The sequence below is a fragment of the Pleurodeles waltl genome, chromosome 4_2, assembly GCF_031143425.1.
Source record: "Pleurodeles waltl isolate 20211129_DDA chromosome 4_2, aPleWal1.hap1.20221129, whole genome shotgun sequence".
NCBI classification, from domain to species: domain Eukaryota; kingdom Metazoa; phylum Chordata; class Amphibia; order Caudata; family Salamandridae; genus Pleurodeles; species Pleurodeles waltl.
The window spans coordinates 893,900,734-893,927,018 of NC_090443.1; the positions used below are offsets into that span (position 1 = coordinate 893,900,734).

Genomic DNA, 26,285 nt, shown 5'->3' on the forward strand with positions numbered 1-26,285 from the left:
TTATACCATCATATATAAGATCATCATAGGAGCAGAACATAAACAAAACACCTAAGAATACATACAGCTTAAAAGAGAGGACATTCTAATAAATTATACATATCCATCCAACGACAACAGGGCAATTCAATTAATAAAACCCATAAATTAAGACAGGCTTATTTCATTCTCTCTAATAATAAAAATGACAGGTTACATAAAATAATCCTAATATAAAATGTGTTGTCCTATCGCAATAACTATAAAAATACATTAGCCAGATTAGAAAAAATACCCAATTCAATTTCATAGTTGACCCTACAAAGAGAGGGGAAGCTCCCCTACCTAAAATTATACCCAATGCAGAAGATGATCATTTATTCAACAGACTGCATAAGGAGACACGTAGTGTACTAGAGGCAGCTAAAAAGAGCACAAATTAGCACCAGAACACCTCCTCTATCTCGTAGCACCCGAGGAGCACATTCCCACAACCGAAATACATAATAAGGATACAGTATTTAAGGAAGTGCACGTTGCCTAATTTTCCACCTCGCCAACAAGAAACGGGAGACAGCGAAAGCCAGGCAGGGCTTAGCATCAGTTTTTGCAGTTCTTAGAGCAGTCTGATGTTCTGTTATCCCCAGTAAATGGCACACCGGAACAATCCACTTCTTCCTGCTCTTTACATATGCCGAACAAAAAAAAAAAATATTCCCTTTAGTCTCCTTGGTCACCCTACACAAAACACAAGAAAAAGAAACAGAATCCTTCTTGCGCATCCAGTTACTCGTAAAAGCTGCAAATGGTAACGTGCTGTACCTAAACTGCAGGTACAGTTTCCTTGCAGAGGGCGGTTGGATCTCATTCAGAAAGGGTTCCAGAAGAAACACATCCTTAAAGTGTAAAAAGGAATGGGTCAACGCACCACCTGAAGCGTGTACAGGGACCTGCCCTGTAGTATACTCCCAATATCTTTTCTTCAAGAGAGCCTTCCCAATAAAAGAGGGGACTCCGGTGTCAACCATAAGTCCCTATAACCTATTTTTGAGAGGATATCATTAATATATCTAAGCCAGGGCAAATGGTTTGACCCGGGAAAGCCTAGCACCTCTTTTAGGTACACAATAGGAATGCAAAGCAGGAGCGGACCAAAGTCTTCGCCAGTAAAGAAGGGGCCTAACCACTGCTTCCTCTTTGATAGGCCGTAGGCCTAGATCGAGTCTAAGGGGGAGCAGGAGAGTGCTAATAGGAAGGCCCACTTACATAAAAAGCAGATCTCAGCAACCGATAATTTACTCATATCCTGATGCCCCCAAAGTTCAGCCCGAGAAAGAGTGCTCTCCAAGGCCTGCCATCTATAAATTTATAACGGAGGGGCTTCTAGGTGAAAAGAAGTGCAATGCACTCCTAAAATCGCCCACCCATGCACTGCACCAATTTCAGCCTACGTTTTTTAATATGGGCATTCAAGTGTAAATTCCCTGTCTGGGTCAAACACAAATAATCAAACACAGACCCGATCCATGGGAACCCTCGCAATCTTAGGGTTTGATCTGGAAACACGACTGGGGTTAAATATCATAAATTCTGTCTTCTCTGTATTCATTTCTAAACCTCTATGTACACAAAAACTCAAACGGACTCAAAATTCTTTGCAACCCCATGGGTGATTAAGATGTCAGAAGGGTATCATCTGCGAACAAAAGCGCCGGAATTTTGAGGTTAGCCAACCGAGGAGCATCCCCATTACAGGTATTCAGGTGTTCAACCAACCAGTTCACATAAAGGGAGAAGATTGGGGGCCAAGACACAACCCTGCCTGATCCCCTGATCCACTGGGAAGGGATCAGTCAGATACCTACATGGACCATACCACACTTGGGCAAAATTATTATTATGTAGCCTAATTATAGCAGTCCGCAGGAACTCTCATTTTGGCCAAGTTCTGCCAAAGCTTAGGATGGGGGACCTGGTCAAACGCAGACCGTAAATCAACACAAGCAATGTACAAACGGACTTCTCCCAAAACCACTGTTATACAGTAAATTAACTGGAATCTGAAAACCTGATCAATCGTACCGACAACCTCCCTGAAACTCGCTTGGAGATCAGACAGGATCTCATTGTCCTCCATCCACAACCGTAATTGATCAAGTAAAATAGAACTAAATAGTTTTTGGGAACAATAAATTAAGCTGATTGGCCTATAGTTCTGCAGATCATTAGGAGAGCCCTTTTTATGGATGGGAATGATCTCTGCCCCTGCCAAGGATGGAGGGGTTGGTGCACCAACTAGAATATTAAGTGTAGCCAAAAGGTATGTGGCCCAGACATCCGGCTTGCTTAAATAGAGATCCCCGGGGACTTTGTCCAGCCCTGGGTGCTTTATTAGGTCTTATTTTAGTAATAGCTGCTCTTACTTAGTCTTCAGTGAAAGGGGAGTTACCGAAGCTATTACAGTGCCAGACTCCTCCATCCCCCCTCTGTACCATCAAGTTATCCTCCCAGAGGATGTGCTTTGGAAAGAGGAACTACCCCCTGCCTAAACCGTGTATAATGAAGAAAAGTGGGCAACCCAGTCTGCTGCCAGAACGTTAGTCCTCAATTGAATGGCACCTTCTCTACGCCCTGTTGAAACCAAGTTCCAAAACCCATGTGTGTCTCATTCACTAGTGGCAACAAGAATCTTTTCCCACCATGCCACTTCCCATTATTTTTTAGCAGCTGCGATAGATTTTTTTTTCAAACAATACCCTCTGGGCTTTGATTTCACCCTTCCTGCACTTTGATTGCGGAAATTAAAGCGGGCCCTGCATCCCTACTGGCTCTATTGTTCCATGATTGGGGAGCCCTCCTACCTAAGGAATGCGGCCGGCCACATAAAAAAACGTCCTTTAACCCACTAAACAAATTGTTGCAAATTTAATCAATCCACTCTCCACAAACCTGCTGGCTAAGGGCCTCCTCTCCTCTTAGGAAGGCATCTAATCGAGCAGTGACCTTAGCATAAATACCCCCTATCATTTTTGGGGAGCCAAGCAAAGTGGGCCATTTCGACCTGCGCTTATTACTAGTTAAACACAGATTAGAAGCTAACACATCACTTGCTCTGCCCTCCCTTCCCAGGACCTGGAAGTCCACTTCAAGACTCAAAGCATTATGATCCCTATCCTGGCATACAATAATGACCATGTCAACCAATGACGGCCAAATCCTAACATCCACTAAAATATCATCAATCAGACCAGTGCCAGGGGCTCGGTCAAAAGTATGCCTGACTGAGCCCCTGGTTTTCCCATTGCATGCTTGCAGGTCATACTTCATTGTAAAAGCATCAATTTGCAGGGTCAAGATACACCATCTCTTGATTGGTACCATTCTCAACAGGGGTATGGACCAGACATTGTTGAGTTCTGAGGTCAGTGGGACAGCACTATCGTCTAAGGGTTCATACTGACAAAGTCCCCACCCACAATCTTCGGAACACTCCTTGGTTCATCCCACATATGAGAGTTTAAAACTTCCATAGTAGAGGATTCTAGATTAGCTCCACCAGGCCTTAGATACACATTACAAAGATATATCACATGGGACGCCGTACTCAAACACACAGGATATTCTGCGAGGTTATCATTAGTTCCCTTGCTTTACAAGGAAGTCTTGTGTTATCCTAAATAGCCCACCGATGGGGGACCCCTCCACAGGTAACGGCCGCTTCTCTAAAATTTGCAAACCCTAAACTGTGCAGGGGTTGAACTGCCCAGGTTTCCTGAAATGTACCCATAGCATATGTCAATGAACCTGGTCCATTCAGGAATACTAATTTTCGCTGCTAACCCTGTGATATTCCATTACCGCAGTTTCCCTGCTGTTTTTAAACCACTGGTCTGGGACTACTCCTGGATAGATAGTCTCCCAATAGCACCATCACTATCCAAAGGAGCATGCAATACACTAACACCGTTCAGGGAGCCCATATCAAAGGACCTTTGCCCGCAGTTAACACCAGTGGGTTGGCCAACCTCAGTGCAAGTTGGGCGGATACTGCAGAAGGCCATCTCTTCACGCAGAGATCCTGTCTTCACAAGAGGAAGAAAGGGCCTAACAACCCCTACACAGCCATTAGCCACCTCAGTGCCCTGAAACACAATTCTCATAGAGCCCAAAGCAGTAGCCCTTTTGGAAGGAATGGTCATGCTATAATCCCCACTGGATTTCACTCTACCTCTGCCATTCCCAGCCTCCCCTGCACCCCTGTCCAGAATGTCAAACCAGTTTGAGAGTAGAAGAAGGAAACCATCACTACTAGGTGCTTGTTTGGTGTAGGGCCTTGGAGAGGTTTTTTAACACGATAAACCCTGTTTACTGACCTTTGTCCAAAGGAGCCCTTTCCCCTACTACAGCCAGGTTTATAAAAATATTCCAGCACCAGTAGTACCAACTTGGAATCCCTTAAAGAACACCCTGCGGGAGGAGATGGGAGCCTGTGCACCACTTGTGGGGACTAAAAGTAGTTGATGATACAATTGCCAATAATATCTTTGGGACCAGAACCTATCCGAATGTGTAAGTAGAATTTAATTGGACATACTAAGGGGAAAATTATTATGGAGGGCTTATCAGTTGATACACTTATTGTACAAATTACTTTGGTCCTCCTTCTGGTCATGTTGCAACTGAGGGACCCTAGCTAAAATTGTCACATAAGGGCACGAGGCTGGTGGAAGATCAATCACAGGTTGCCTCTTCACATGGGCTTATAGTTAACGCCACCTGAAGCCCTCCCTGTCCCATCCGCCTCAACAGAAGCCCTGGACCCCTTGGGCACAGGAGTTTGGCCTCCACCCAAAACATGCTGGTTAGAGAAATTCCGGACCATGGCTAACCCAGCATCCAGGTGACCTAAAGGCGGGGCAACGTCCAGTTTAGCCAAATTAGCAGAAACGCCACTTGCAGGAATCTGAGCTCCCACTCGTAAATTGAACGCATCAGTAGGATGTATGGATGACTTCTTATGATGTGACAGTACAACAACAAAGCCTTTCCTTATGCAAGAGGTCTTCAGATTTTTGTAAAAGGATTTCCAAAAACTTCTCCTCCCCAAGAGGAATTTGATCAAGCCATTCCGGAGCAGCAGCATCTGGACTCAAAACATCCACTCCAATGCTATCACTAGAGCCTGAAGCCTCTACTGGACTTTGTCTGGCAAGGTGCGAATTTGAATCACTGGTGAGTTGCAAATGCCGGGAACCAATTTTCGGGCGCGCAGCTGTCAATACCGGTGCCTGCATGTCACCCGCATTATTAGATTGATCATTGCCTGTTGCAGAGCAGTCCGACCTATTACTAAATCTGGCTGTATAGTGTTGCGTTGAGGTGATCCTCCTATATCCAATTCATTAGGACCATCCAACGATAACGTCCTCTCCGTTAACTCAATCTCAGTAGAAATAATCCCCATAGCCATCTGCAGCATTTTGTCAAAGCTGGTAGATTTTTTTGGTGAGGGCAAGTTTTGAGAGCAACCACCCGTAGTTTTCCTCCTCACCATTTCCTTGCAAAAATAGATTCAAAGCAAAAAAACTTGGCACCAAACGGCAAGCGTAATAAAAAACACAAGGGGAATACATCCAACACAGTCAGTGTCACCACATAGGGACTAGTTGCTATGATAGACTCGCCTTTGGGAACTTGGTGATAGAGTGGGCCCAGCCCAGCCTCCTCGGGGCTCTGCAGGCCTGCTCTTGGCGTAGGCACATCCTGCACTCGTCCTGCGCCACAGAGGCCTTTATAGTCTGAAGTTAGTCCTGGCCCCACCTTCTCCAGCAGCAAAGCTCCGTGGGGGGTGAAGTCCCAACCCAGGGGAGCAACAAGTCAGCAACAACTTTTATTTCCTTTAACTGCTCTATGCCACTGCCAAAGTAGTGTAGTTTTTCTAAGGCATTAATTCATTTTTGGTGAGAAGTGAATCAGTTTTTGGAATGGAACTCTAGTGGTCCCCTGTTCTATGTCTGGCAGGTTTTAATTTTTGCTTCCACAGTAGAAGTCTATATTGACTCTAAGCTGAGGAGCATGAACATATCCTTTGTCCTATACTTTGAGATCCTCTTCACTCACTCACCTCCCTCCCCCATTCATTGTGTGTAAATGTATGTAATGGGTTTCATTAGATTCTGTTTTACCAAATAAAATTAATACAATTACCATGTATTAATCGCATCACATATTTGAGGCTATCAATGAAAGATGCTTCAAGAGTGGGATTAAGTCCGTATTAATGCCAGTAATTCTTCCTATCCAGGACATCAGGAGTCTCTCACTTCTTTCTAGGTCTGCAATACCGTAATTCTTTAAGTAGATGTGGCATGCTATGGTGCTGAAGCACTATGTCTCTGCCTGATCATTACTCCAAGATATTTAAATTCATTATGCTCCCATCTTGGGTCTTTCACCTCTTGAATTGTCTTAGTAGCATCTTTCATTTTTACAGCTGGATTTCAAGTAGTTTATTTTGTAAGCTGACAACCCTTGGAAAATTTCTAATTCTGCTTGTTTTTTGTGTGAGCCCCTCATGAGATGGGCTGTCATTATCCCCATTTTGCCTTCATTCTTTAGACAAGTGTTTGACTCTTTAATATAAAATTTCCAAAGGATCAGGGCGAAAAAGTGAGTAGCCTTGGTCGTTTATGGTAGTAAAATTGCTGAGGGTGAAAGTTTGTATTTTGGAGTCATTTTAATTTTCTTTAGCTGTTATTATATTTTGTTTCAGTTAATATGTTCAAAAAGCCTAATCTAGAATCTGTATTACTGGAGAGCTAGAAAATCTTGCTTCTGTTAAATCTGTTGCATCCACTACCATGTGAGCGTTCGGTGTTTGCCTCTTTTTGCTGAAGCCTGTCTGGTGTGCATATCGGAATTTGAAATCTATTTTCAAGATGATACTTGTAGGAAAATGGCCCTTGTTGCAGTTGCCCCCCATTTTTTGCCTGATATTGATGCTGACATGACTAAGAGTGTGCTGGGACCCTGTTAACCAGTCCCCAGCACCAGTGTTTCCACTAAAAATCTAAAAATGTACCATTGTTTCCACATTTGGCACACCCCTGGCACACAGATAAGCTACTTGTAAAATATGCCAGTGGTACCAAAGGCCCTGTTACCAGGGAAGAAGGTCCCTAAGGGCTGCAGCATGTGTTGTGCCACCCTAAGGGACCCCTCACCTAACACATGCCACACTGCCATTGCAGATTGTATGTGTTGGTGGGGAGAAAAAGGCAAAGTCGACATGGGCATCACCCTCAGGATGCCATGCACACAAAATACTGCCTGTGGCATAGGTAAGTCACCCCTAAGGCAGGGTGCACTATACCACAGGTGAAGGCATAGCTGCATGAGCAATATGCCCCTACAGTGTCTAAGTCAATTCTTAGACATTGTAAGTACAGTGTGGCCATATTAAGTATATGGTCTGGGAGTTTGTCAAAACGAACTCCACAGTTCCGTAATGGTTACACTGATCACTGGGAAGTTTGGTATCAAACTTCTCATAATAATAAACCCACACTGATGCCAGTGTTGAATTTATTTTAAAAAATGCATATATAGAGCATCCTAGAGATGCCCCATGTATTTCACCCAATCCTTCAGTGCAGGTCTGACTGGTCGGTGCCAGCCTGCCACTGAGAGACGAGTTTCTGACCCCCTGGGGTGAGAGCCTTTGTGCTCTTTGGGGGCCAGAAACAAAGCCTGCACTGGGTGGAGGTACTTCACCCCTCCCCCTGCAGGAGCTGTAACACTAGCAGTGAGCCTCAAAGGCTCAGGCTTTGGATTAGAATGCCCCAGGGCACTCCAGCTAGTGATGATGCCCGCCACCCCTGACACAGCCCCCACTTTGTTGGCAAGTCTTGGGGGTTAATGAGAAAAACAAGGAGTCACCCCCTCAGCCAGGTCCACCCCTAAGGTGACCAGAGCTGATGTGACCCCCCCTCCTTGGAAAATCTTCCATTTTGTTTTTGAGGATTTGGCCCAATAGGGATAGGGATGTGCTCCCCTCCCCAAAGGGAAGGAGCCACAAGGAAGGTGTAGCCACCCTCAAGGACAGTAGCCATTGGCTACTGCCCTGTGACCCTAACACACCCCTAAATTCATTATTTAGGGGTGACCCTGAACCCAGGACTTCAGATTTCTGATGACCTACAGTGAAGAATGGCTGCTTAGCTTAAAAATCCCACAGAGAAAAAGGAAGAAGACAACTGCTTTAGTCCCAGCCCTACTGGCCTTTCTCTAACTTCAGATAACCTGCACCAGCGACGCATCCTGTGGGCCCAGCAACCTCGACCGACTCTGAGGACTGCCCTGCAAACGACTCTGAGGACTGCCCTGCAACTACAAAGGATCAAGAACTCCCATGGACAGCGGACCTGTCCAACCAAAGAAAGAAGAAACCCTCTTTAAAGGGACTCTTACTCCACAAGTGTGAGTCCCCACCACTCTGCACCCGACTCTTCATGTCCTTTGTAGCTAACTTGGTGGTGTGCTGATTATTTTCCTGCACCGGTCTTGACAGTCAACAGTTCCTCATCTCTGGGAGCATCCAAGAGGATGAGGAATCACTGGCTGGTAAGACAGGTGCAGAAAAATAATCAGCACAATACCATGTGAGCTAAGAATGACAAGGGCTGTTTGTCTTAATCCATGGTTGAAGTGGTTGTCTTCCGCTTTTAGCAAATAGTTAAATCTTAGCTCTTCCTAAATCTCTTGTAGTCAGCTTTGTTCTGAAAGTTGTGAGTCTATTCAAACACATTTGACATGATCAGTGGAGTCCTCATGTACTAGCTTAGGGAGGAGGGTTAAGATTCTTTTTCTTCTGCCATATTCAGCAAGTTCAACCAGTGCTCTTCACATCAGCCCTGTCCCACTCTGCAGGGGATCAACAGTGTTGCTCTTTTCTTCAATGTGTACATGCTCCGCTAATAGAATAAGTGATGATCTTCCATCTGATCTTTACTTTCACTCAAATATATCTACCTACTATTTGATCCAGTAGGCTGCCCGTCATCACTGTTAAACGTTGGGCTGCGTGAAGCAGTGGCAGGTGGACAGCTGACGCCAGTCAAGGTGAAACCCTTTGGCACATCGCCTGCTTAGAATCTCTCATCCATCCCTGACCTCTATATTCGCTCTTGACCTAGTATCTAATCTGATTCAGCCGGGGTTTGTTCAGGTGCATCTTCCTTTGTGTTTTCAGGGCCAACCAAGGATCCCATCATTTCCACCCACTCTCAATTTACAGTAGCTTATTACCTTGGCTGTGTCTGAAGCTGCAGAAAATACAAGCGGCTGGATGCTGAATGCCCCTGTAAGGAAATGCCTTCTTTGGCATGGTTACCCCCTGACTTTTTGCCTTTTGTTGAAGCCAGTTATGATTGAAAGTGTGCTGGGACCCTGCTAACCAGGCCCCAGCACCAATGTTCTTTCCCTAAACTGTACCTTTGTTCCCACAATTGGCATAGCCCTGGCACACAGATAAGTCCCTTTTAAATGGTACCCCTGGTACTAAGGGCCCTGTTGCCAGGAAAGGTCTCTAAGGGCTGCAGAATGTCATATGCCACCATAGGGACCCCTCACGCATCACATGCACACTGCCTCACAGCTTGTGTGAGATGGTGGGGAGAAAATGACTAAGTTGACATGGCACTCCCCTCAGTGCCATGCCCACCTCACACTGCCTGTGGCATAGGTAAGTCACCCCTCTAGCAGGCCTTACAGGCCTAAGGCAGAGTGCACTATACCACAGGTGAGGGCATATGTGCATGATCACTATGCCCCTACAGTGTCTAAGCAAAACTTTGGCATTGTAAGTGCAGGGTAGCCACAAAGAGTATATGGTCTGGGAGTTTGGCCATAGAACTGTGGAGTTCGTCTTTGACAATCACAGTCAGTAGGAACAGAGAATACAAATTTTAAGGTGCAGCAATGCCTTGATGGTTATTTGTGCCCTATTGTTCTTAAAGAAGGTTAATCTGAAAATGCATTTGCGGGACTTTGCACCTTAAGTTGAAACTTCCTTATACAGCTTTATATTCTTGCAAACGTTTTGAATTTGTATTTGTGTCGTTTTGAGACTCTCGATCAGGTACACCCAGTTAATGTCTCCTCGACCAGCAGCAGTGCCCTCACTGTTGATGAAAGAGAATCTACATACTATAACCGTGCAAGCTGTTTGTTATGCAAAACTAGCATTAGGCTCAGCTCTTGTGTAGCAGATTACTAAAAGGCAATTTTTTTTTAATAATCTGTTGTTTTATTCAGGACTCTCTGTGATACTCAGGACTGTGGGAAACTTTCCAAAGAACAGTTTGCCTTGGCCTTCCATTTCATTAATTTAAAGTTGACAAAGGGCATCGATCCTCCTCAAGTTCTCACTGCAGAGATGATCCCACCCTCAGACCGGGCCAGCTTACAGAAGGTAAGAGTCGGTTTTGGAAAACGCGAGCTTACTGAAACGTGTTTGGGCATTGACTTGTGATGCACATTAGGCCGTGTGGTAGCAGACACCAGAGGTATAAAGACATTGTTGCTAATGTACTTCGGATCAACTGTTATCTTCTTATGTGCATTTCATAGCCATTAAAGGAAAAAAGTATTATAATCTGTTACGTGATAACCACCATGTGTTAACCTTAGTAGTGTAAGAGTCGACGGCATATCGAGGATGCCCGGCAGGGGCAACAAGCAAAATTGGTCTTCTACTGAAATACCGCCATAATGAATTTGCAGGTGGCGCCTCAAGCCCTTCTTACGATTTGCCGTGTTCCACCTTCATTTTCATTAATGCACCAAGTATGTAATTTGCTGTTTCTGAATGCTCATATTTCCCAGGATTATCTTCTGGGGTACACCTAGATGTCCGCACACCCTGTGTACAGAAAGTACTATATGGTTGTACCAGCAACTACTATGCAGTCTTATTTAGGGATTTCTTTTTAGTACAATGTAAGAGGCATCTTGGTTAATGCTACAAGATGACGGCAGCAACATAAGGTCAAATGATGGAGAGGGTTGGGGCATGAAGGGATTTTGACGGCAATCTTAAACATCAAAGCTAAAAAAAAAAAAAACGCATTATTCAGTCAGTTGTAATTTCCACTTCCAGAAGTCCTAGAAGCGAATTTTGGACCATAAATGAATGAATGGTTAATAATGTTCTATCCAGATCTTCTCCCCATGGTGAAAACAGGCTTTGCATTCTAAGTGGGTGCTTGGAAAGATTCCACTACAATAGATGGCTTAGCGACCAGAGTGTATAGAGAATTAAGTGGGGGCGGAGGTGTCTGAAAATATCTCCTTTGACAATCCTGCTCTATTGCATGAAGGATTTATTTGGGTTATTTTGAAATGTGCCCCTACTCTTGAAAGGCAACAAAGTCCCATACATAGTATTATATGTGACCTGAGGGATCGGAAGGAAGTAGTCACGTCATTTCTCTCTTGATCAGCTGAAATTCAAGGGACCTAGTAACAGTGATGGGAACCTGGGTCCTGGGGATAGGCGGAGCCATATGAAAGGAAGTCTAATGCAGGTATAAATCCCATACACACCCACATACACAACCTCCTCACAAGCTATGAAAGACAGTACCTGGAGTAATCTGCCTAAGTCTTAAAAGTACCTACTACATAACTGATCCCAGAGAGGAATAAATGGTTTGCATTGCAGAGAACAGCATAACTTAAATGACCATCCCTATATTACATTATTTCAAGAACACGTTATAATTACAAAATTCATATCTTCGTGTGTTTAACATTAATTCGTTTTATTACAGTTCAGCAAACCGTGTGCATGTATTATCAAAATATGTATTCATTTTGCAATTCATATCAAAATGCTTTTTCATTTTTTAAATGATTTGATGAGTGGCCACATTAAAATAAGTGACACCTCATGAGTTTTACAGTTGTTATTTGCATCAGTGTTGTGATCATCTTCGCAAATATGCTGCACCTTTACGAGCAGCTCCCTCTACGGGGACAGCTAAAAGCATAAGTGAAATGAAGGAATGATGTGATGAAGGCCAGTTAAAGTACGATGGCCAAAACCTGTTACACACACCAATTAAGCACAATACAAGGACAATTAAGAATCTCGCCCCTGCGTGAACTTAGTGTGCATTTGAGTTGATTTATTATTCTTCAGCGGAAAATTAAAAATAAATCTTTAAAAAAAAAAAACAAAAAAAAAACGTTTTCTGTATGTCCCTATTCACCATTAAACTCACTGCCCTATACAGTAAGTAAGTTATTTTCAATATGGCCAATCACTGTCAGTAGGAACAGAGAATACAGAATGTTCATGTGAAATACATGAAAAAGACTTAATTTTCATAATGTATGTATTCCGATTGCTAAATTATATTAAAACTCACCATGTGATACACACACACCGTGTGTGTTCTTGTGTGTGTTCTTGAAATAATTTAATATGGGAGCCGTAAATAGGGTGTTTCTCCCTCTGCAATTAATGTACATAAACGCAGTATACAGTATTATCTCAAGGTCCCAGAGGAGTGCAGGGCTGCCGCTTAAGTAACATACTTAAAGTAGTGAAAGCAATGACCAGCACATCCAGTGAAACAAAAGAGCAGACCAGTAAAGGAACATAAAGGTTAGGAGAAAAACGTCTTTGAGACATTACTAACAAAGCAGCTGGAAGGACAAGTACCTGACAGTGGCGCAACGAAACTTAACCCCCCCCCCCCCCCAAGCAAAGTACTTGGTACCCCCCCCCCCCCCCCCCCCGACTCAGAAGCTCTCAGGGCAGGGTACTGTGCTGAGGGGGGGCCAGAGCTCTCCCCCGCACTGCGGGGGCATTTGAGAAGCAACTGGTACCAGCAACAAATTCCAGAAACAACAGGCTCATGAGAATGTAGGCCAGGATAAAAAACTGTGAGCAGAAGACATCTACATACCTGGATCAGCTGCCAGGTATTGTGATGATCTCGGTCTGCATCTAGTGCACCAGCTGGTAGTCCTCGAATGGAAGTGTGGAACAGCTTTCTCTTGCCATCTGCCATGCTGGATTGGGCAGTCTGTGTACCCAATAAGTGCACTGAAATAATTGTAGGGAAAATGCAAGCATGAATCCGTTCCAGAGTGATTCTTGTAACCAACGAATATTTTCCTTCTTGATTAATGCTTAAACTGTTTTTTTATTTCTGGTAAAACTGACTACCGACGTGTCTGTTTAAAATAATAAAAAAAAGCTAAACGAACAAGGCAGTAGGGATAGATTCATTGTAAAGGCAGTAGAGCTAAATATTTATCACTTTTGCGCTGGTGCCATGAGGGGCGCCCTACCGTTAAATAGCAGCTTTTGCTGCTCGGCTAGCCTTTCCTCAGAGGAGCATTGCTTTCTTAGGTTAAATTTGTGCACTAAGACAGGCACACGCCCTTCACTGTCAATTTATTTATTTTCTTAGTTCGTGAACGCAAGAAGCCTTTTAATGTCATCTTTGAAGTGCTGCCCCCGAGTTGCCACACTAGCACTGTACAACCAGGATAGAGAAGCAAAAGTGATTTAACAAGCATTGTCAAAGCCAATAGGTTTAGCCTATTGGAGAGCTATTGGCTTTGCCAAAGTCTTTTAGCAGTGTTGTACAGCAGCGTGGTTGCTGTTCACCATGGATGCAAATTAGTGGCGTGGCTTATAGAAGAGAGGCATGGAGCGGAGTATCGTGAAATGTAATTTTATTTTTGTTGTACGAGTAGGCCAAAATATGCAGGCATAGATAAACAATGTCGAAAAATGCCTTTGAAAACAGAACGAATGGAGAAAGCAGCAGAAGGGGGAAGCAGAAGGGTCTTGAAATGTAAACGTGTAAGGAGATAAGTAGTGTAACAATAAATAAAATGTGGTACATAAAAAGAGCAGCAGTGAAATAAATAGTACCTGAATCAAAGTGCAGGCACTGGACGGACACTAAGCCAAATCAATCTGTGGTTTGTCTATGCTCCAAAGAAAAGGAAGCAACGCCTTGCAAGCACTGGCCAATTGGGATGCAGCCAAGCAAAGTGACAATGATGCCAACCAGTAGTAAACAATGGGTTGACTCCCAAGCCCTTTATAGTAAACAATATGCCTCTAGCGGACAGCATATGCACTGTCGACAGGCGAGACCTAAAAAGGGTTCTAATCTTAAAGTGAATAGACATTACTATGCAGGAACAAGATTAAGACATTATTGCATCTTGACGTGGAGAAGTGTGGCACAATGGTTAGAGCGGCAGACCCTGATGCAGAGGTCAGGCCCGGGACTAGGTTTTTATTCCCTCCTTGGCGGGTCTTGGGCTCAATTCCCTTGGACCAGATAATTCTCGCCTCCGTGCGTAATCTAATTAATCCTTAACTCTGGGCAATCGCTTGCTTAATCTCCACAACGGCTCTGACAGCGCTTGGATGCCTGGCTTCACCCTGGGGGTTGCCCAGGAGTGGGCGCCTCACAGGGAAAAGCCGGGAGGGGTTCCACAGCGCTATGCGTACAGCACCTTGAGATCCTAACAGGTGATCAGTGCACTATACAAGTGTGAAGTTTACAGTTTGCGGGTATAGGCCAGGGAAAGGTTTGTGGTCTGCTTATCAATTTCTTCTGTATGCATGTAAATTCCTGTCTCCAAACGTTACCGGACGGCCTTCTGGACACAATCGGAAACAATTGATAGTCTGCACCTAGAGCTTTCCGTGGCCTATACAATTCACGTTTTGTGGCCTTGACAGTAGTAAATTTGAGGTGAAGCCCCCTGTACACAGTGACTGCCTTTGAAGTGACCGTCCTGCAGGCAGCTAGGGGAGTCATCTCGGCGTACCAGTTACATGACGGAGCCTGTCAGACCAGACGAGTCGCAGCGGTCGGTACCATCTGAAAATAACGCAGGCACTGGAGGCCAGGTTGACAGAACTGGCATAATCCGGTCTGGACTGCATTGGAGCATTTATTACACGTGGTGAAGTTGTGGCGATGACGCTTGATGAGGGTATGAATGCTTTTTACGAACTGGAAGAAGCAGGCGCTGGTTATTTTGTCCACTGTAATGTGAGGGAGACTTTAGAATCTACGTGGGAACTCAAATTAAATCCTGAGGTAGCTGGTGCTGGCGGGGGCGCCGTGAAACATGGGCCAGTCTGAGGCACTTTGGTTAATTTCATAGGTTGTCAGTAGATGACTCGATTTTGCAATGTGTGAGATTTTTTCCTTTAGGAATAATTAAGGAAGCGCGTTCAAGTGCCTCGGTTTTTATCCCCTTATCTCCTTTTTCTTGCCTGCTCTGCAACTGTTCGTTAATAGCCTATTGATTGGTCTGTGAGTTGTTGTTATGTTTTCTCTGATTTGCTACTAAGACTTCTGCTTTTCTATCACTTGGTTGCTTTTGCTGAAATGACCGAATGCAAGTAACACATCTGATTCCCCGGGCTCGGTATATATTTGATGACCTCTCTCTGTGCTTCATTTGTAAATAAAAACGTGTCGGTGACCAAAGCTCTCCTGTGAAACACCCAGATGCTGCAAATAAATGTGCGAGCACAGCATGCTGACGCAGTGTAATACTAAAGCCTTCTCGGGCCTCTTTAATCCATTTACAACCCCCCCCCCCCCCCCCCCCCCCCTGCCCGTTCAGCTCACTCGTGCAGCTTTCTCCCTTTATGACTCTTGTCCGTCTTTCTCTTCCCCCTGATTTCCCATTAGTGTCTTTTGCTCGTAGTAAACGCCTGATGCAAAGAACATAAGTGCCGGAAGCGCACCCCCTTAACCTCATGCTCAAATTAAGCACTGCCTCTCCTGAACTATTAAATGTGTATTACTTTTGTTGCATATTATCTAGCCTTCACATTTTAACGCACATTTAATACAGTGGATTGCTGTAGAACCCGGCCTTCCTATTGTATGAAATCAATAATACTATTATAATAATGTGTAATTTTCTATATTATAATTAGTTCTAGGCTGTAATTTTCTTCACATTTTGCTCTACTCTACTTTGTTGAGCTTTGTTATTGCCTCACTCTCCCAGTCTGCTACTCGGCCTGTCATTTCTTGACCCTTTTGCATCGGTTATTCAAGGGTGGAGCTTTATGGCGCTTCTCTCCGGTCATTCATGGCCCTGCCTTTCACTAGCTTATCTGCCCTTTCTGGTGCCCTGTGTGGTGCACTGGACAGGTCCGGTTGCAGGATAGTTTGTGTACTAGGTGCATCGCGAGTAACGGGTTTACTGAACAATTTGAGCCTTAGTTTGGGTTTGTTTTCCTACCTTATTACTAGTGGGTCTACGTAGTGCTTTTTAGCAGGGCCTTAATATATTTAATGGTTTACTGCCAGCATGCCCAAACGAACCGCCATACTATTAATGTAACTTTGTAGGCACTTGTCATTATGCCTGATGGTCAATAGACGAAATTTAGGGCGAAAATATTTTTGTGTATTAATCCTTTCCCCCATTTTTAACACTCGGAATGAATAAATCTGGGGTCTCCAACCTTTTCTGTAATAAGAGCTACTTGTGTTCATTGAAAATCATTGCTAGCTACTAAAATATTAGTTACCGTATCTGACATTACATTATTGGACCCCCAATGCAAGGTTAGCAGCAGTGATCACCTCAGTGCTTCAGACCAGGTTGCCGGCAGCAGTGTCAAAGTGACTATCAGTTAGGAATGCAGCTACATGGGTATTACATGGCAGCCATAGCCGCAGGGCCCCTGGCACCTAGTTCACTTTAGTAATACATCTCCTCAGTGCTGCAGGATACATCACTCAAATATCAGTTTTTTTTTATTTTGGAGATTGGTTTTTCTTAAAACATCAGCTTATGAGTTATGAACATAAGTACTTTTCATCTTAAATATACAAACCTTTTGTTATTGAGACACATATATTAATTTAAACTAAGCAAAAGCTTTTAATTTAGTAGGCTGGGTTTCCAACACAAGAGTTACTTACAGGTAGCTTACCAGTAGCTCAGAAGCTACTAATCGAAAAGCCCTTTTCTAAATGATATTTCTTGATAACAGTATTTGTGTGTTTGTTTTTTAACTCCACAATTTCTAAATAAAGAATATCTGTCTGGGCTTGCAAGATTTTTTGCTCCTTAATTGTATTACTTGGAGCTGGCCGCAAACAGCAACTTTGAACATATTCAACACTATAAGTGGCTCAGCAGAGCAGACATTAAATGATCTAAAAAATTGGTGTCTTCTGTTCCATATATTTAACGTATTCTGAGTCTTTTAATAAGGCTTTCGCAGAGGTCCATTTAAATGCTGAATTATCAATCTTCGCAACAGGAAGTTCTAACAGTAAGGGGTTATTACCTGAAAATATTTTAGAATATTTCTCAACTGTAGACTACATAGCCTATACATAGGAGCTAGATATATATCTGTTCTCGTGATTTTTATTTTTTATAGGGATAGGAATAAAATGTATATTCCATATCTACTGGGTGTAGTGTAGCCTAGGAATATTTGAAGCAGTGTACTAAATGATTCAGTCTATGGCCTATCCAGCTTTTGGGGTTTTCCCTTCTAATTTTGTGAAAGTTTTGGTTTATCTATGTTATAATAAATGTCACACCAAACAATTACTGGTGCCGTTGTGCTAATTCTCTAGTTAGGTATTCATAAATCTTGGGATTGTAGGTAGGTAAGATTATAGTTTTGGGGAGGACTACTGTACCCAGTAGCGAGAGGGATGGAGTTTCCGCCAATACCCTACATTTATTTTGTAGTCTTCAAGTACCTTCCCCAGGTTCCGCCTGTTGAACTCCATCAGATTCCTGGGATCACAAACCCCTCTTGCATCTTGTGCAAGTGGCAGTTCCAGCCTGCTAGTGTTTGCCGAGGGGTGACAGGGAACACTTTAGACTTGTGCAATTAATAAATCCCAGTGAATACCATAAATTACATCTAGGATTTCAAAAATTTGTGCTATAGATTACACCTAGTCTGTCAGATAAAGCAGGTGATCGTTAGCATAGAGTGTAATCACGTCTTCCCAGTCCGTGGCCCGCCCTATCCGCCGAACCTGGGTATGCATCCTTATCCAGTTCACAAGGGGCTTCACTGCCAAAGTAAACAGGGGAGAGTGTCAGCCCAGCCTTGTCCTCCACCCCACCTCAAATGGCCCTAACATCACTGTTGACTTTAACCAGTGCTTGGGGTCTGGTATATAGGAGTTAAAACCATGACAGGAACTCTACTCCAAGCCCAGTTTTCTGCTGGATTCCACAGAGTCAGATATCGTTTCTGCATCAAGTGGCAACAAAATTGCTGGCTGCCCCAAGGTCTTCCTTCTCACCAGACATCCGAACAGCTGCCTAAGGTTGTGTCAGGTGGACCTTAGCCGCATAAAGCCCAATTTTTCTGCGATTCACCAGAACCTTCACCAGAATGTTCACTTACAAATTAAGCAAAATGATGGGTCTGTACGAGGCACATTGCTTAATCAGATTTCCTTCTTTACGGATCAGCACTGTAGTCGTCATTCTAAGAATCTGTGGCAGAGATCCCACCTTCTGTGCCTCACAGAACATCCCTTTAAGAGAGTCGCCAGTTTTTCTCCCCAGACATTAAAAGAAATCCAGGCAGAAACCTGTTAGGACCAGGGGCCTTCTTTCCACCTGTTGTAATCTCGACACTGCTGTTACTCGGTCCTACTCTAGAAATGGATAGCTTCCCGAGGTAGGTTGCAAACATTTTGGCCATCCCTTTGCAGTGTCCACCACATTCCCTTCCTCATCCTCTGTCATTACATTTCTGATGGGTAGTTCAGACCACTGATTCCTCATTTTAAAATACTCCCCCGGAAAATGTTCTCCATACCAGTGCTCTGACTATCCACTAGGTGGTGCAGTGTGACTCTACGCTGGCTCCACACCATCCATGAAGTAATGGGGCAGAACCACATGTGCCACCCTGGTGCACTGATGTCAGTTCCTTTCTTTCGGCGCCTTCAAGTGTTGATCCGGAATGCCACACTCAACTTAGTTGGGTTTTCTACAACTTTAAAAACAAATTCTTCAGTGTGCTAGGCAATGATGTCCCCACCCAAAGCGATAGGTTTCAAGTCATGCCACAACTGCAGGAAGCAGATGTCGGTTATGGACCTGCTCAAGCTTTGTCTTTGGTGACTGGGCTTGGGGCACAACTCTAAAGTCATGTAATAACTAATCCCTCATTCACCGATGGCGACCGGGAGGTGAAGATAAAATGTATGTCAGTGAACACAAGAAGTTTTCACGGTCTTCACACAAGTCCTGCACTTGATCCAAGTCCCTGGTGCAACTCACTTCTAAAGCATACCTGTGACTGTTCAACTTTCACACTCAAAGTCCTCCATTAAGTCCAAGCAAAAGTGTAAGAAAGTGCAGCAGGACTCATAACTATAATGCCACTCTGACTCATCTGAGAAGGTGCAAGATCGTCACAATGAGAGCATCACGCCTACGTGGTCGCCAGCCACAGAGCGGATTTCTCAGCTAGTCCCGATATGTTTTTATCTGTATCAAACCCCTGATAGTCACCAAACCTACATTGAGAAATGAAGTTGATATGAGTAGAGAAGTGCATACTGTAAACATTATTCATTATATGGTCGACTTTGCCCTGTACCAGACTGTTTGCAGACAGTGAAACTCATGAGAAATACACTACAGGTTATTAACAAGTATCTGCTAAGAAAAGCGTACACTGTATGCAACGCTTGAAGTTGCTAAAGATTATATTACCTGCAGCCTTCATACTTTGGTGAAAACCGACAGATAGCCCATCCTCTGAAGTGAAACATGCACCTAGCTTAATATTTGGTGGACAGTCTTCTGTTTTAAGTAGAAATTGTCATGCTGAGACAGTTCTGTCTAATAACTCCAGGCTGCTTACAAAACTTAGAATGTAATACGTACAATCTTTGCCCTGCTGGAAACCTTTTCTGCAGTACCAAAAAAACTTTTGTCAAATATACTGAACACAAGCCACCAACTGTCACCTACACAAAGTTACTCTTCAATTAAAACTTTGTAATGTTTTCAGTACCTCTACACATCTATGATGCATTAGGAGTGCATGCGTTTTGTAAATAGTTACACCCATTAGCAGGACCCAGGCTGTGCAGAATTAGATAGAAAAGTAAAATGGTAGCTACCCACCACTATGTAAACTGTAAAACAATTTAGCGCACTCATTGGATGATGTTTTCAATGATGTCTTTTGAGATGTCATCAGTGATGTCATAACTGATGTCCTAGAACATCTCATGAGTGATGTAATATGTGAGGTCATAAATAGAGAATGGTGGGGGAGTAAATTATAGTGAGGTCTGCTAACTATAACTGGTGAATTTCTGTGTTTTTCTTTTTTAGTCCACCTAAATGTAATGTGACTTTAACCTTTGTTTTTTCAGTGAATTTCATTTTTTTTTTTAAATGTAAAGCAATATTTAACTACCATATGTAAAAGCTGTGTACAACTGGGGATTGGCTGACTGCGGCCAACCCCCCACATGCAGCCAGCCCCATGCTGCGCACATCCTTTGGTCGTGTATAGTGGGGGGGTTGGCCACAAGGTCTCGCCTGCGAACATGCCCTGTGGTCAACTCCCCCAAAGGTAGCCAAACTCACTGCACAGATCCTTCAGCTGTGCGCTGCGGGGCTTGGCCACAGGGCCTGGCCCGGAGGACCCCATCCAAGGCTTTTTTTCCTTTCTTTTTTTAAGGGGAGAGGGCCCCCCTCCTCCTCTCCCCCACCCCCCCACTCATTCCCCAAACAGTATATATATTTTAAAGGGGATGCAATCCGCATAGTCCCCCTCCCCAAAACTAATTAGACCCTGGGCACCCCATTACCCAGGACTGTTGTTATTTTGAAGGGGAGGGGGGCCACACAGCCCCCTCCCCAAGACATGTTAGGACCTTGGGACCCCCACCCCCTCCTTAGAGCCAATACTAAGAATAAAAGGGAGGGGGGCAGAGTCTGGTTAGGCCCTAGGGCCCCAAGGGCACCCACCATAGTCCGTTGATGGCCACAGGGGGAGCCCCCCCAAGGCCCCTGCAGACCCAGCTAGATCCCCACATACAGCTGGAGCCAGCATGGCTCCTGCCTGCAGGGAGCAGGTACTAAAGCTGCTCCTTGTGGGCAGTAGCAATATTTTGATCTGTTTCCCTGTACGCTTCAGCGAGGGCAGGGAAACAGCTCAAAAGTCATCTCCCAGTTGGTGGGAGCATTTTTAAAGCTCCCACCTGCTGGGATCAGACTTGGTGTTTGCTCCCACATGCTTCTGCCAAGCGAGAGCAAACACTGATTTCCCTACATGCACCAGTGCGGGCAGGCAAACCGCTGTGTCCCAGTGGTGGGCTCCCAGGGGCACAGCTGCTGAGTCGGCCCCAGGGGGGATGGGGTCCCTGGGACGATTAGTGGCTCATGGATGGCAGCTGGACACCCGCTCCCTGTTTTCTGTAATTTGATATCCCTTGGGCCTTTAGCGACTCAAACAGGGGGGCAGTGTGGCCCACATCGCCTTTTCTTATGATTTCGGCTCCAGGCGTACGCTCCTCGGGGGCATATAACTAATGAATGATGCGTCAAAGTCAACGTATTTTGTTTAAAATTTTTTTGCACAATCCCACGGGATCCCAGCATTGTTTGCAGATTTTTTCCCCTTTTTGGCCTATGGATCCCTCTGGGTTCCCCCCGTGGGGCCTATGAGGTCAGAGTATCCCTACCCTGCCCCCTTTTGTTATTTTTTTTTAACTTCAGCATAGCAGACTAAGTCCCAGAATCTTGTAATGGCTGCCAGCAACATTTCTCTCAGGTTGCTGGCAGCCAGTCAGAGCGCTTGCTTCTGCGGTAGTCTGACTCTCTCGGGAGTGAGATGGCCCAAAGTAAATAAATCTCCCTGGACCAATCAGAACGCTGTATTCCCAAATTGGTACTCCCGCAAGTGTCTCACGAGACTCTGGCAGACCCAAACATCCAGATACACAATTATTTTTCAACCTTAATTTCTCAAATGTTACTGAACGGATTTACACCAAATCACAAAAAGCACAATCTGCAGACCAGCATCTAGCACCTTGCCAAATTTTGTGTAATTTTGCTTATCAGTTTTTGCTGTAGCCGGTCTTAAAGAAGTGTATGGAAATTGCATGTGGATTTCGCGTTTGGGGACCACCCTTTTTTCATGGCCCCCACTTGACATATCACCCAGAAACTTTCCATGTTCACACTAATCAAAAGGTAGCAACCTTTTAAAAAGTTTTGTGGAGATTGGTCAAATGGTGCCAAAGTCATTAGCAACTCAAAAAATGCTGATGTGCAGTAAAGGCATTGCGCTGTAATGCCTGTGTAGCAAAGTCTGTTTCCCGAAGACTTGCTGCTCCTCACTATACTGAAGATGCCTTGTACATAGACTTCCAGAATGGCAGTAGATTTGACACTTCACATGAGACAGAACTTGATTTGATACTTAGGCCACAAGTGGAAGCGAGAGCCTCATTTGCTTAGGTGGTCGGGAGGGTAGCTGAGGCACGCTTGTTCTTGCCTGCGTGGATAGGTAAGCGACCAAACATCACATCCTGACGCATGGTGACCTAGAGTTTTTTGCCAAGCACCCCACTCCAGACAGCCTAATCTGTAGGCCTCGACCAGAAAGGTGAATCCTAACTCCTCTTCAACCACTCCTTTGGTTAGGAAATCAAAGAGGATTGAGGCTTTTGGCATCTACAGTTTTTCTTTTGAGAGTTTAGCATTTCCACCCATAAATGCTGTTTGTTTGGTGGGGCATTGCCAACGAGATCGTGTTTGCCTTTGCAGATGACGTTGGGCGTCTCTGGCTCAGATATTTCATAATGGATAAGAGACAGCCAAATATATTATCTGTGGAAGTCTGGATACTACAATTTGCGTGGGTAGGGCAGTCTGTCCTCGTGTTGTACTTCATTGAGACACATGTATACATTCCACAGGATTTCCCAGAGAGGTTAGTATCCTCTGTCATGGATAGGTCCTTTGATGGGTCCCTCCTTATTGAGGTGGTTGCCCCCTGCCAAACAATTTCGAATGTTTAGAGGCTATTCAAGAGGGCTGGAGCATAGGCAGAGACAACCTTCCCATCGCTGCAGCAGGCACCATAGTCTTTTCAAAAATGTGGTTCTGGCAGACAGAGTTGGAGCTAGGAAGGGGCATCAGTCTTCCAATTGCACTTTCTGTGTACAACGATCACCAAATCACTTTAGTTTGCCCTATGATGCATAGCAGACTGCTTTGACATTTCGTCCCATGTTGGCGTTCCATCACATTAGACTGAAGGGTTTTACAGACTGTTTAAAATGGCTATCCCCCTACCTTTTGTTCCGGCCTCGCCTACTATTCTTCTGACACCAGTGTGAATTTCAGATGAGCACTTGCCCAGTCTGTCACAAGTGTTCCAGTTGTTCTCCAAGAGTGCTATCAAGAGGGTTCTAGACTCTAAAAGAGGAGGGGGGTTGATACACTAACTATTTCCAACTTCGGAGGGACTAGGGTATCAAGCCGATTTTAGACCTTGAAACATAATGTCTTACTGTAGAAGGAAACATTTAAAATACTTATGCTGACCCAGATTCTGTCTGTTCTGGGCCAAGGGAACGGATGGTGTCCATGGACCTGCAGAGCATGTATTTTCTTATGCGCATCCTGCAGTCCCACAGACGTTATCTATGATTCAGTGAAGGCCAGGAGCATTTTCATTTTGCTTTGCTCCCTTTTGACTTCATCAGTGCCCATCAGGTGTTAACAAAAGTGATGGTAGTGTTCGCTTCCCATCTTCAGAAATTGGGATGCCAGCGTTCGTGTATTTTGAAGACTGGCTGTTAACGACAGGATCATCCCAGTCAGTCATCGACACCTCAGGATGATGGTGAATATCTTGAAATCATTGGGCTTTGCTATCCGTGAGCCAAGGTTCCACTTGGCTCCTTCACGGAGACTTCCATTCATTGAAGCAATCCTCTGTGGGGGTCAGGGCTTTCTCATTGCCGCACTGAGTCGAGGACATTTGGGCTATGATCCAGAGGTTTCACTGTTGATCCTGGATCATGCTGAGACCAGTTGTGAGGCTTCTTTGCCTCTAGCCTCCTGCATCCTCCTCAACAGCTATGCCTGGTGGCTCATATGGGTGCAACAATGGAATTTAAAGTTCCAGCGGACCCACTGTCAGTGCAATCTGAAGGATGCCATCCAGGTTTTGGAGAGATGTGATAAGATCAGACTACAAGGCAGTGCATTAACACAGGTTTTTGTTCTGTTCTTCTCACCTTTGGCCAGGATGGATTTTGCTGAGGTAATGTCAGCAAAAGGAGCACATTAGTTTGACTTACAGATAATTCTTTGAGATGCCCAGGTACTGATGCTGTATTCATGGGGCTACTATTTTGAACACTTAACATCATAGTTATCAATAATGTGGTTTCATACAAAGTTATGATGCTGTAATGCCAGTACACCCTGTCCCATGGTAATCGTGCCCTTTAAAAACGAATAACAATCATCATACAGTCATGGTCTGGCTGCATGAAGGGAACTAGGGAGGCTCTAACAACATCCCAGAATAAGGTGGAGGTGCTTTAGCCTTTCAAATATATAGGCCTCCATATTCTTAGCAGCCAAGCTCACTTAAACGTTCCTTACTATTTCAGTCAGAACATGCTCTGATTGTTAGGGTAGTCTAGAATGCCATCATGAATCAAGAGCTGGATGCTGATTTTGATGCTTAGGCATATCAAAGGTTGGTTTGTGTAACACTGTTAGCCCGGTTTTCCAATCGTTCTTTGATCAATATTAATTGTTCTCAGTAAAATGTCAAATGGATCTGTTTCTGACAGCGGTATCCATTTTATTGGATACCATTTCGAACACTTCATCTTCAGTTATGTATCCACATAATTTGATTCCATAACATTTGTCAAAACGTTAATTGTTCAATAAAAATACATATATGTGTATGCAGCTCTCATAATGCCATTTCAGTTCTGCTTGTTTTTCCCTTCATTACATTTTTTGTAATGTAATAAAAACAGAAGAAATTTTAAATGTAATCGCTCACTTTTCCGAGGATCTTATATGGTATTGCTTTTCTTTTTGAGGGAACCACTTTAGTTAGTTGATAAACTAAAGAAAAGGTAGTAGAGGACGTAGCAATGTCAATTAAAAGTCTGTTAGGATTTTTTTGTCAGAGCCCCTTGTCACTTTACGATTGCGCTAGCCACACTCTTTAGTGACTTCAGTCTACACGTTTTGACCTTATATTTGGAATAAACAAATTGCTTGAGGTCTTCCCTAGGAGTTGCTTAGATTCTCTTATTCCTAATACTGAAAACTGGGTTTCCTCTGCGGTGTTTCTGCCTTCTTGGTGTCGTTACCTAGAGTGAAAATGGATAGGATAATGAATAATTACAATTCCATTTTAAGTTCTAACCCAGAGTGTCTTAATTCTAAAGCTCTATCACCTCATTCTACCAGGTAATTATCACATAGCAAGTTGCCACACTTTTCTTTATGAAAGTACTTTTGTTTTCCTATTGTAACCTCCTTTCCTCTGCCTAAGTAAAACAAAAGCAGATTCTTTGGTGTTTTACTGTGTCCTCATTAGTAATTGCTCACCTGTGATGTATGGAGTTTCAAATGTTGCTCACCTCTGCTCGAGGTGCTATTCATTAGGGGAGTGATAGCACATGCATTCTAAAATAAGTTGGACCATAATGTTTATAGTTGCTTTTCTTAGGTTTTTTAGTTCCCTTTTCCTTGGCATTAGGCTCACTGTTAAAAATAGTTTTTAACACCAGTCTGCGTATTTGAGCACCCTTCTGGGATCATGGTGTGCCATCTTGCCGCTGCTGGTCTTCTTGTTGGGAACACTGAATATACATGTCTGTGACCTTCCTGTTATTAATATTGAGTGCACTGTGCTCAAACACCTACATGTACATCCTTGGTGTGTCCTAATGAGCTTCTGTCTAGACCTTACTAATGGACACCAGATTCACTTACTTTTCCATTCTTTCTATATTTATAACCTCCTGCCAGTTTCACCATAATCCTTTGGATGTGGTAATGATACAAAACTGTTTGTTTTTTGTCATGCCTCCAGGCCCATTATTTCTTCGGCTGTTTTATTTGCCAGAAAACTGTGTTATGGTACAGGTTGTCCGACCTCCACTTCATTCTTACGATATGATGTTCCAGTTAAATTCCACATCCATGAGGTTTCCAAATCCGAGTTT

At 44.0% G+C, this 26,285-nt stretch overlaps 1 protein-coding gene across 1 annotated transcript in view; it reads left to right on the forward strand.

Moving 5' to 3' along the window:
* EPS15 (epidermal growth factor receptor pathway substrate 15) overlaps positions 1 to 26,285 on the forward strand; it is a 792,619-nt gene that overhangs the window by 309,135 nt on the left and 457,199 nt on the right. Inside the window, exon 11 of the mRNA XM_069232684.1 lies at positions 10,294 to 10,450. Coding sequence (XP_069088785.1) covers positions 10,294 to 10,450 — 157 coding nt within the window. The remainder of the gene's footprint in view (positions 1 to 10,293; positions 10,451 to 26,285) is intronic.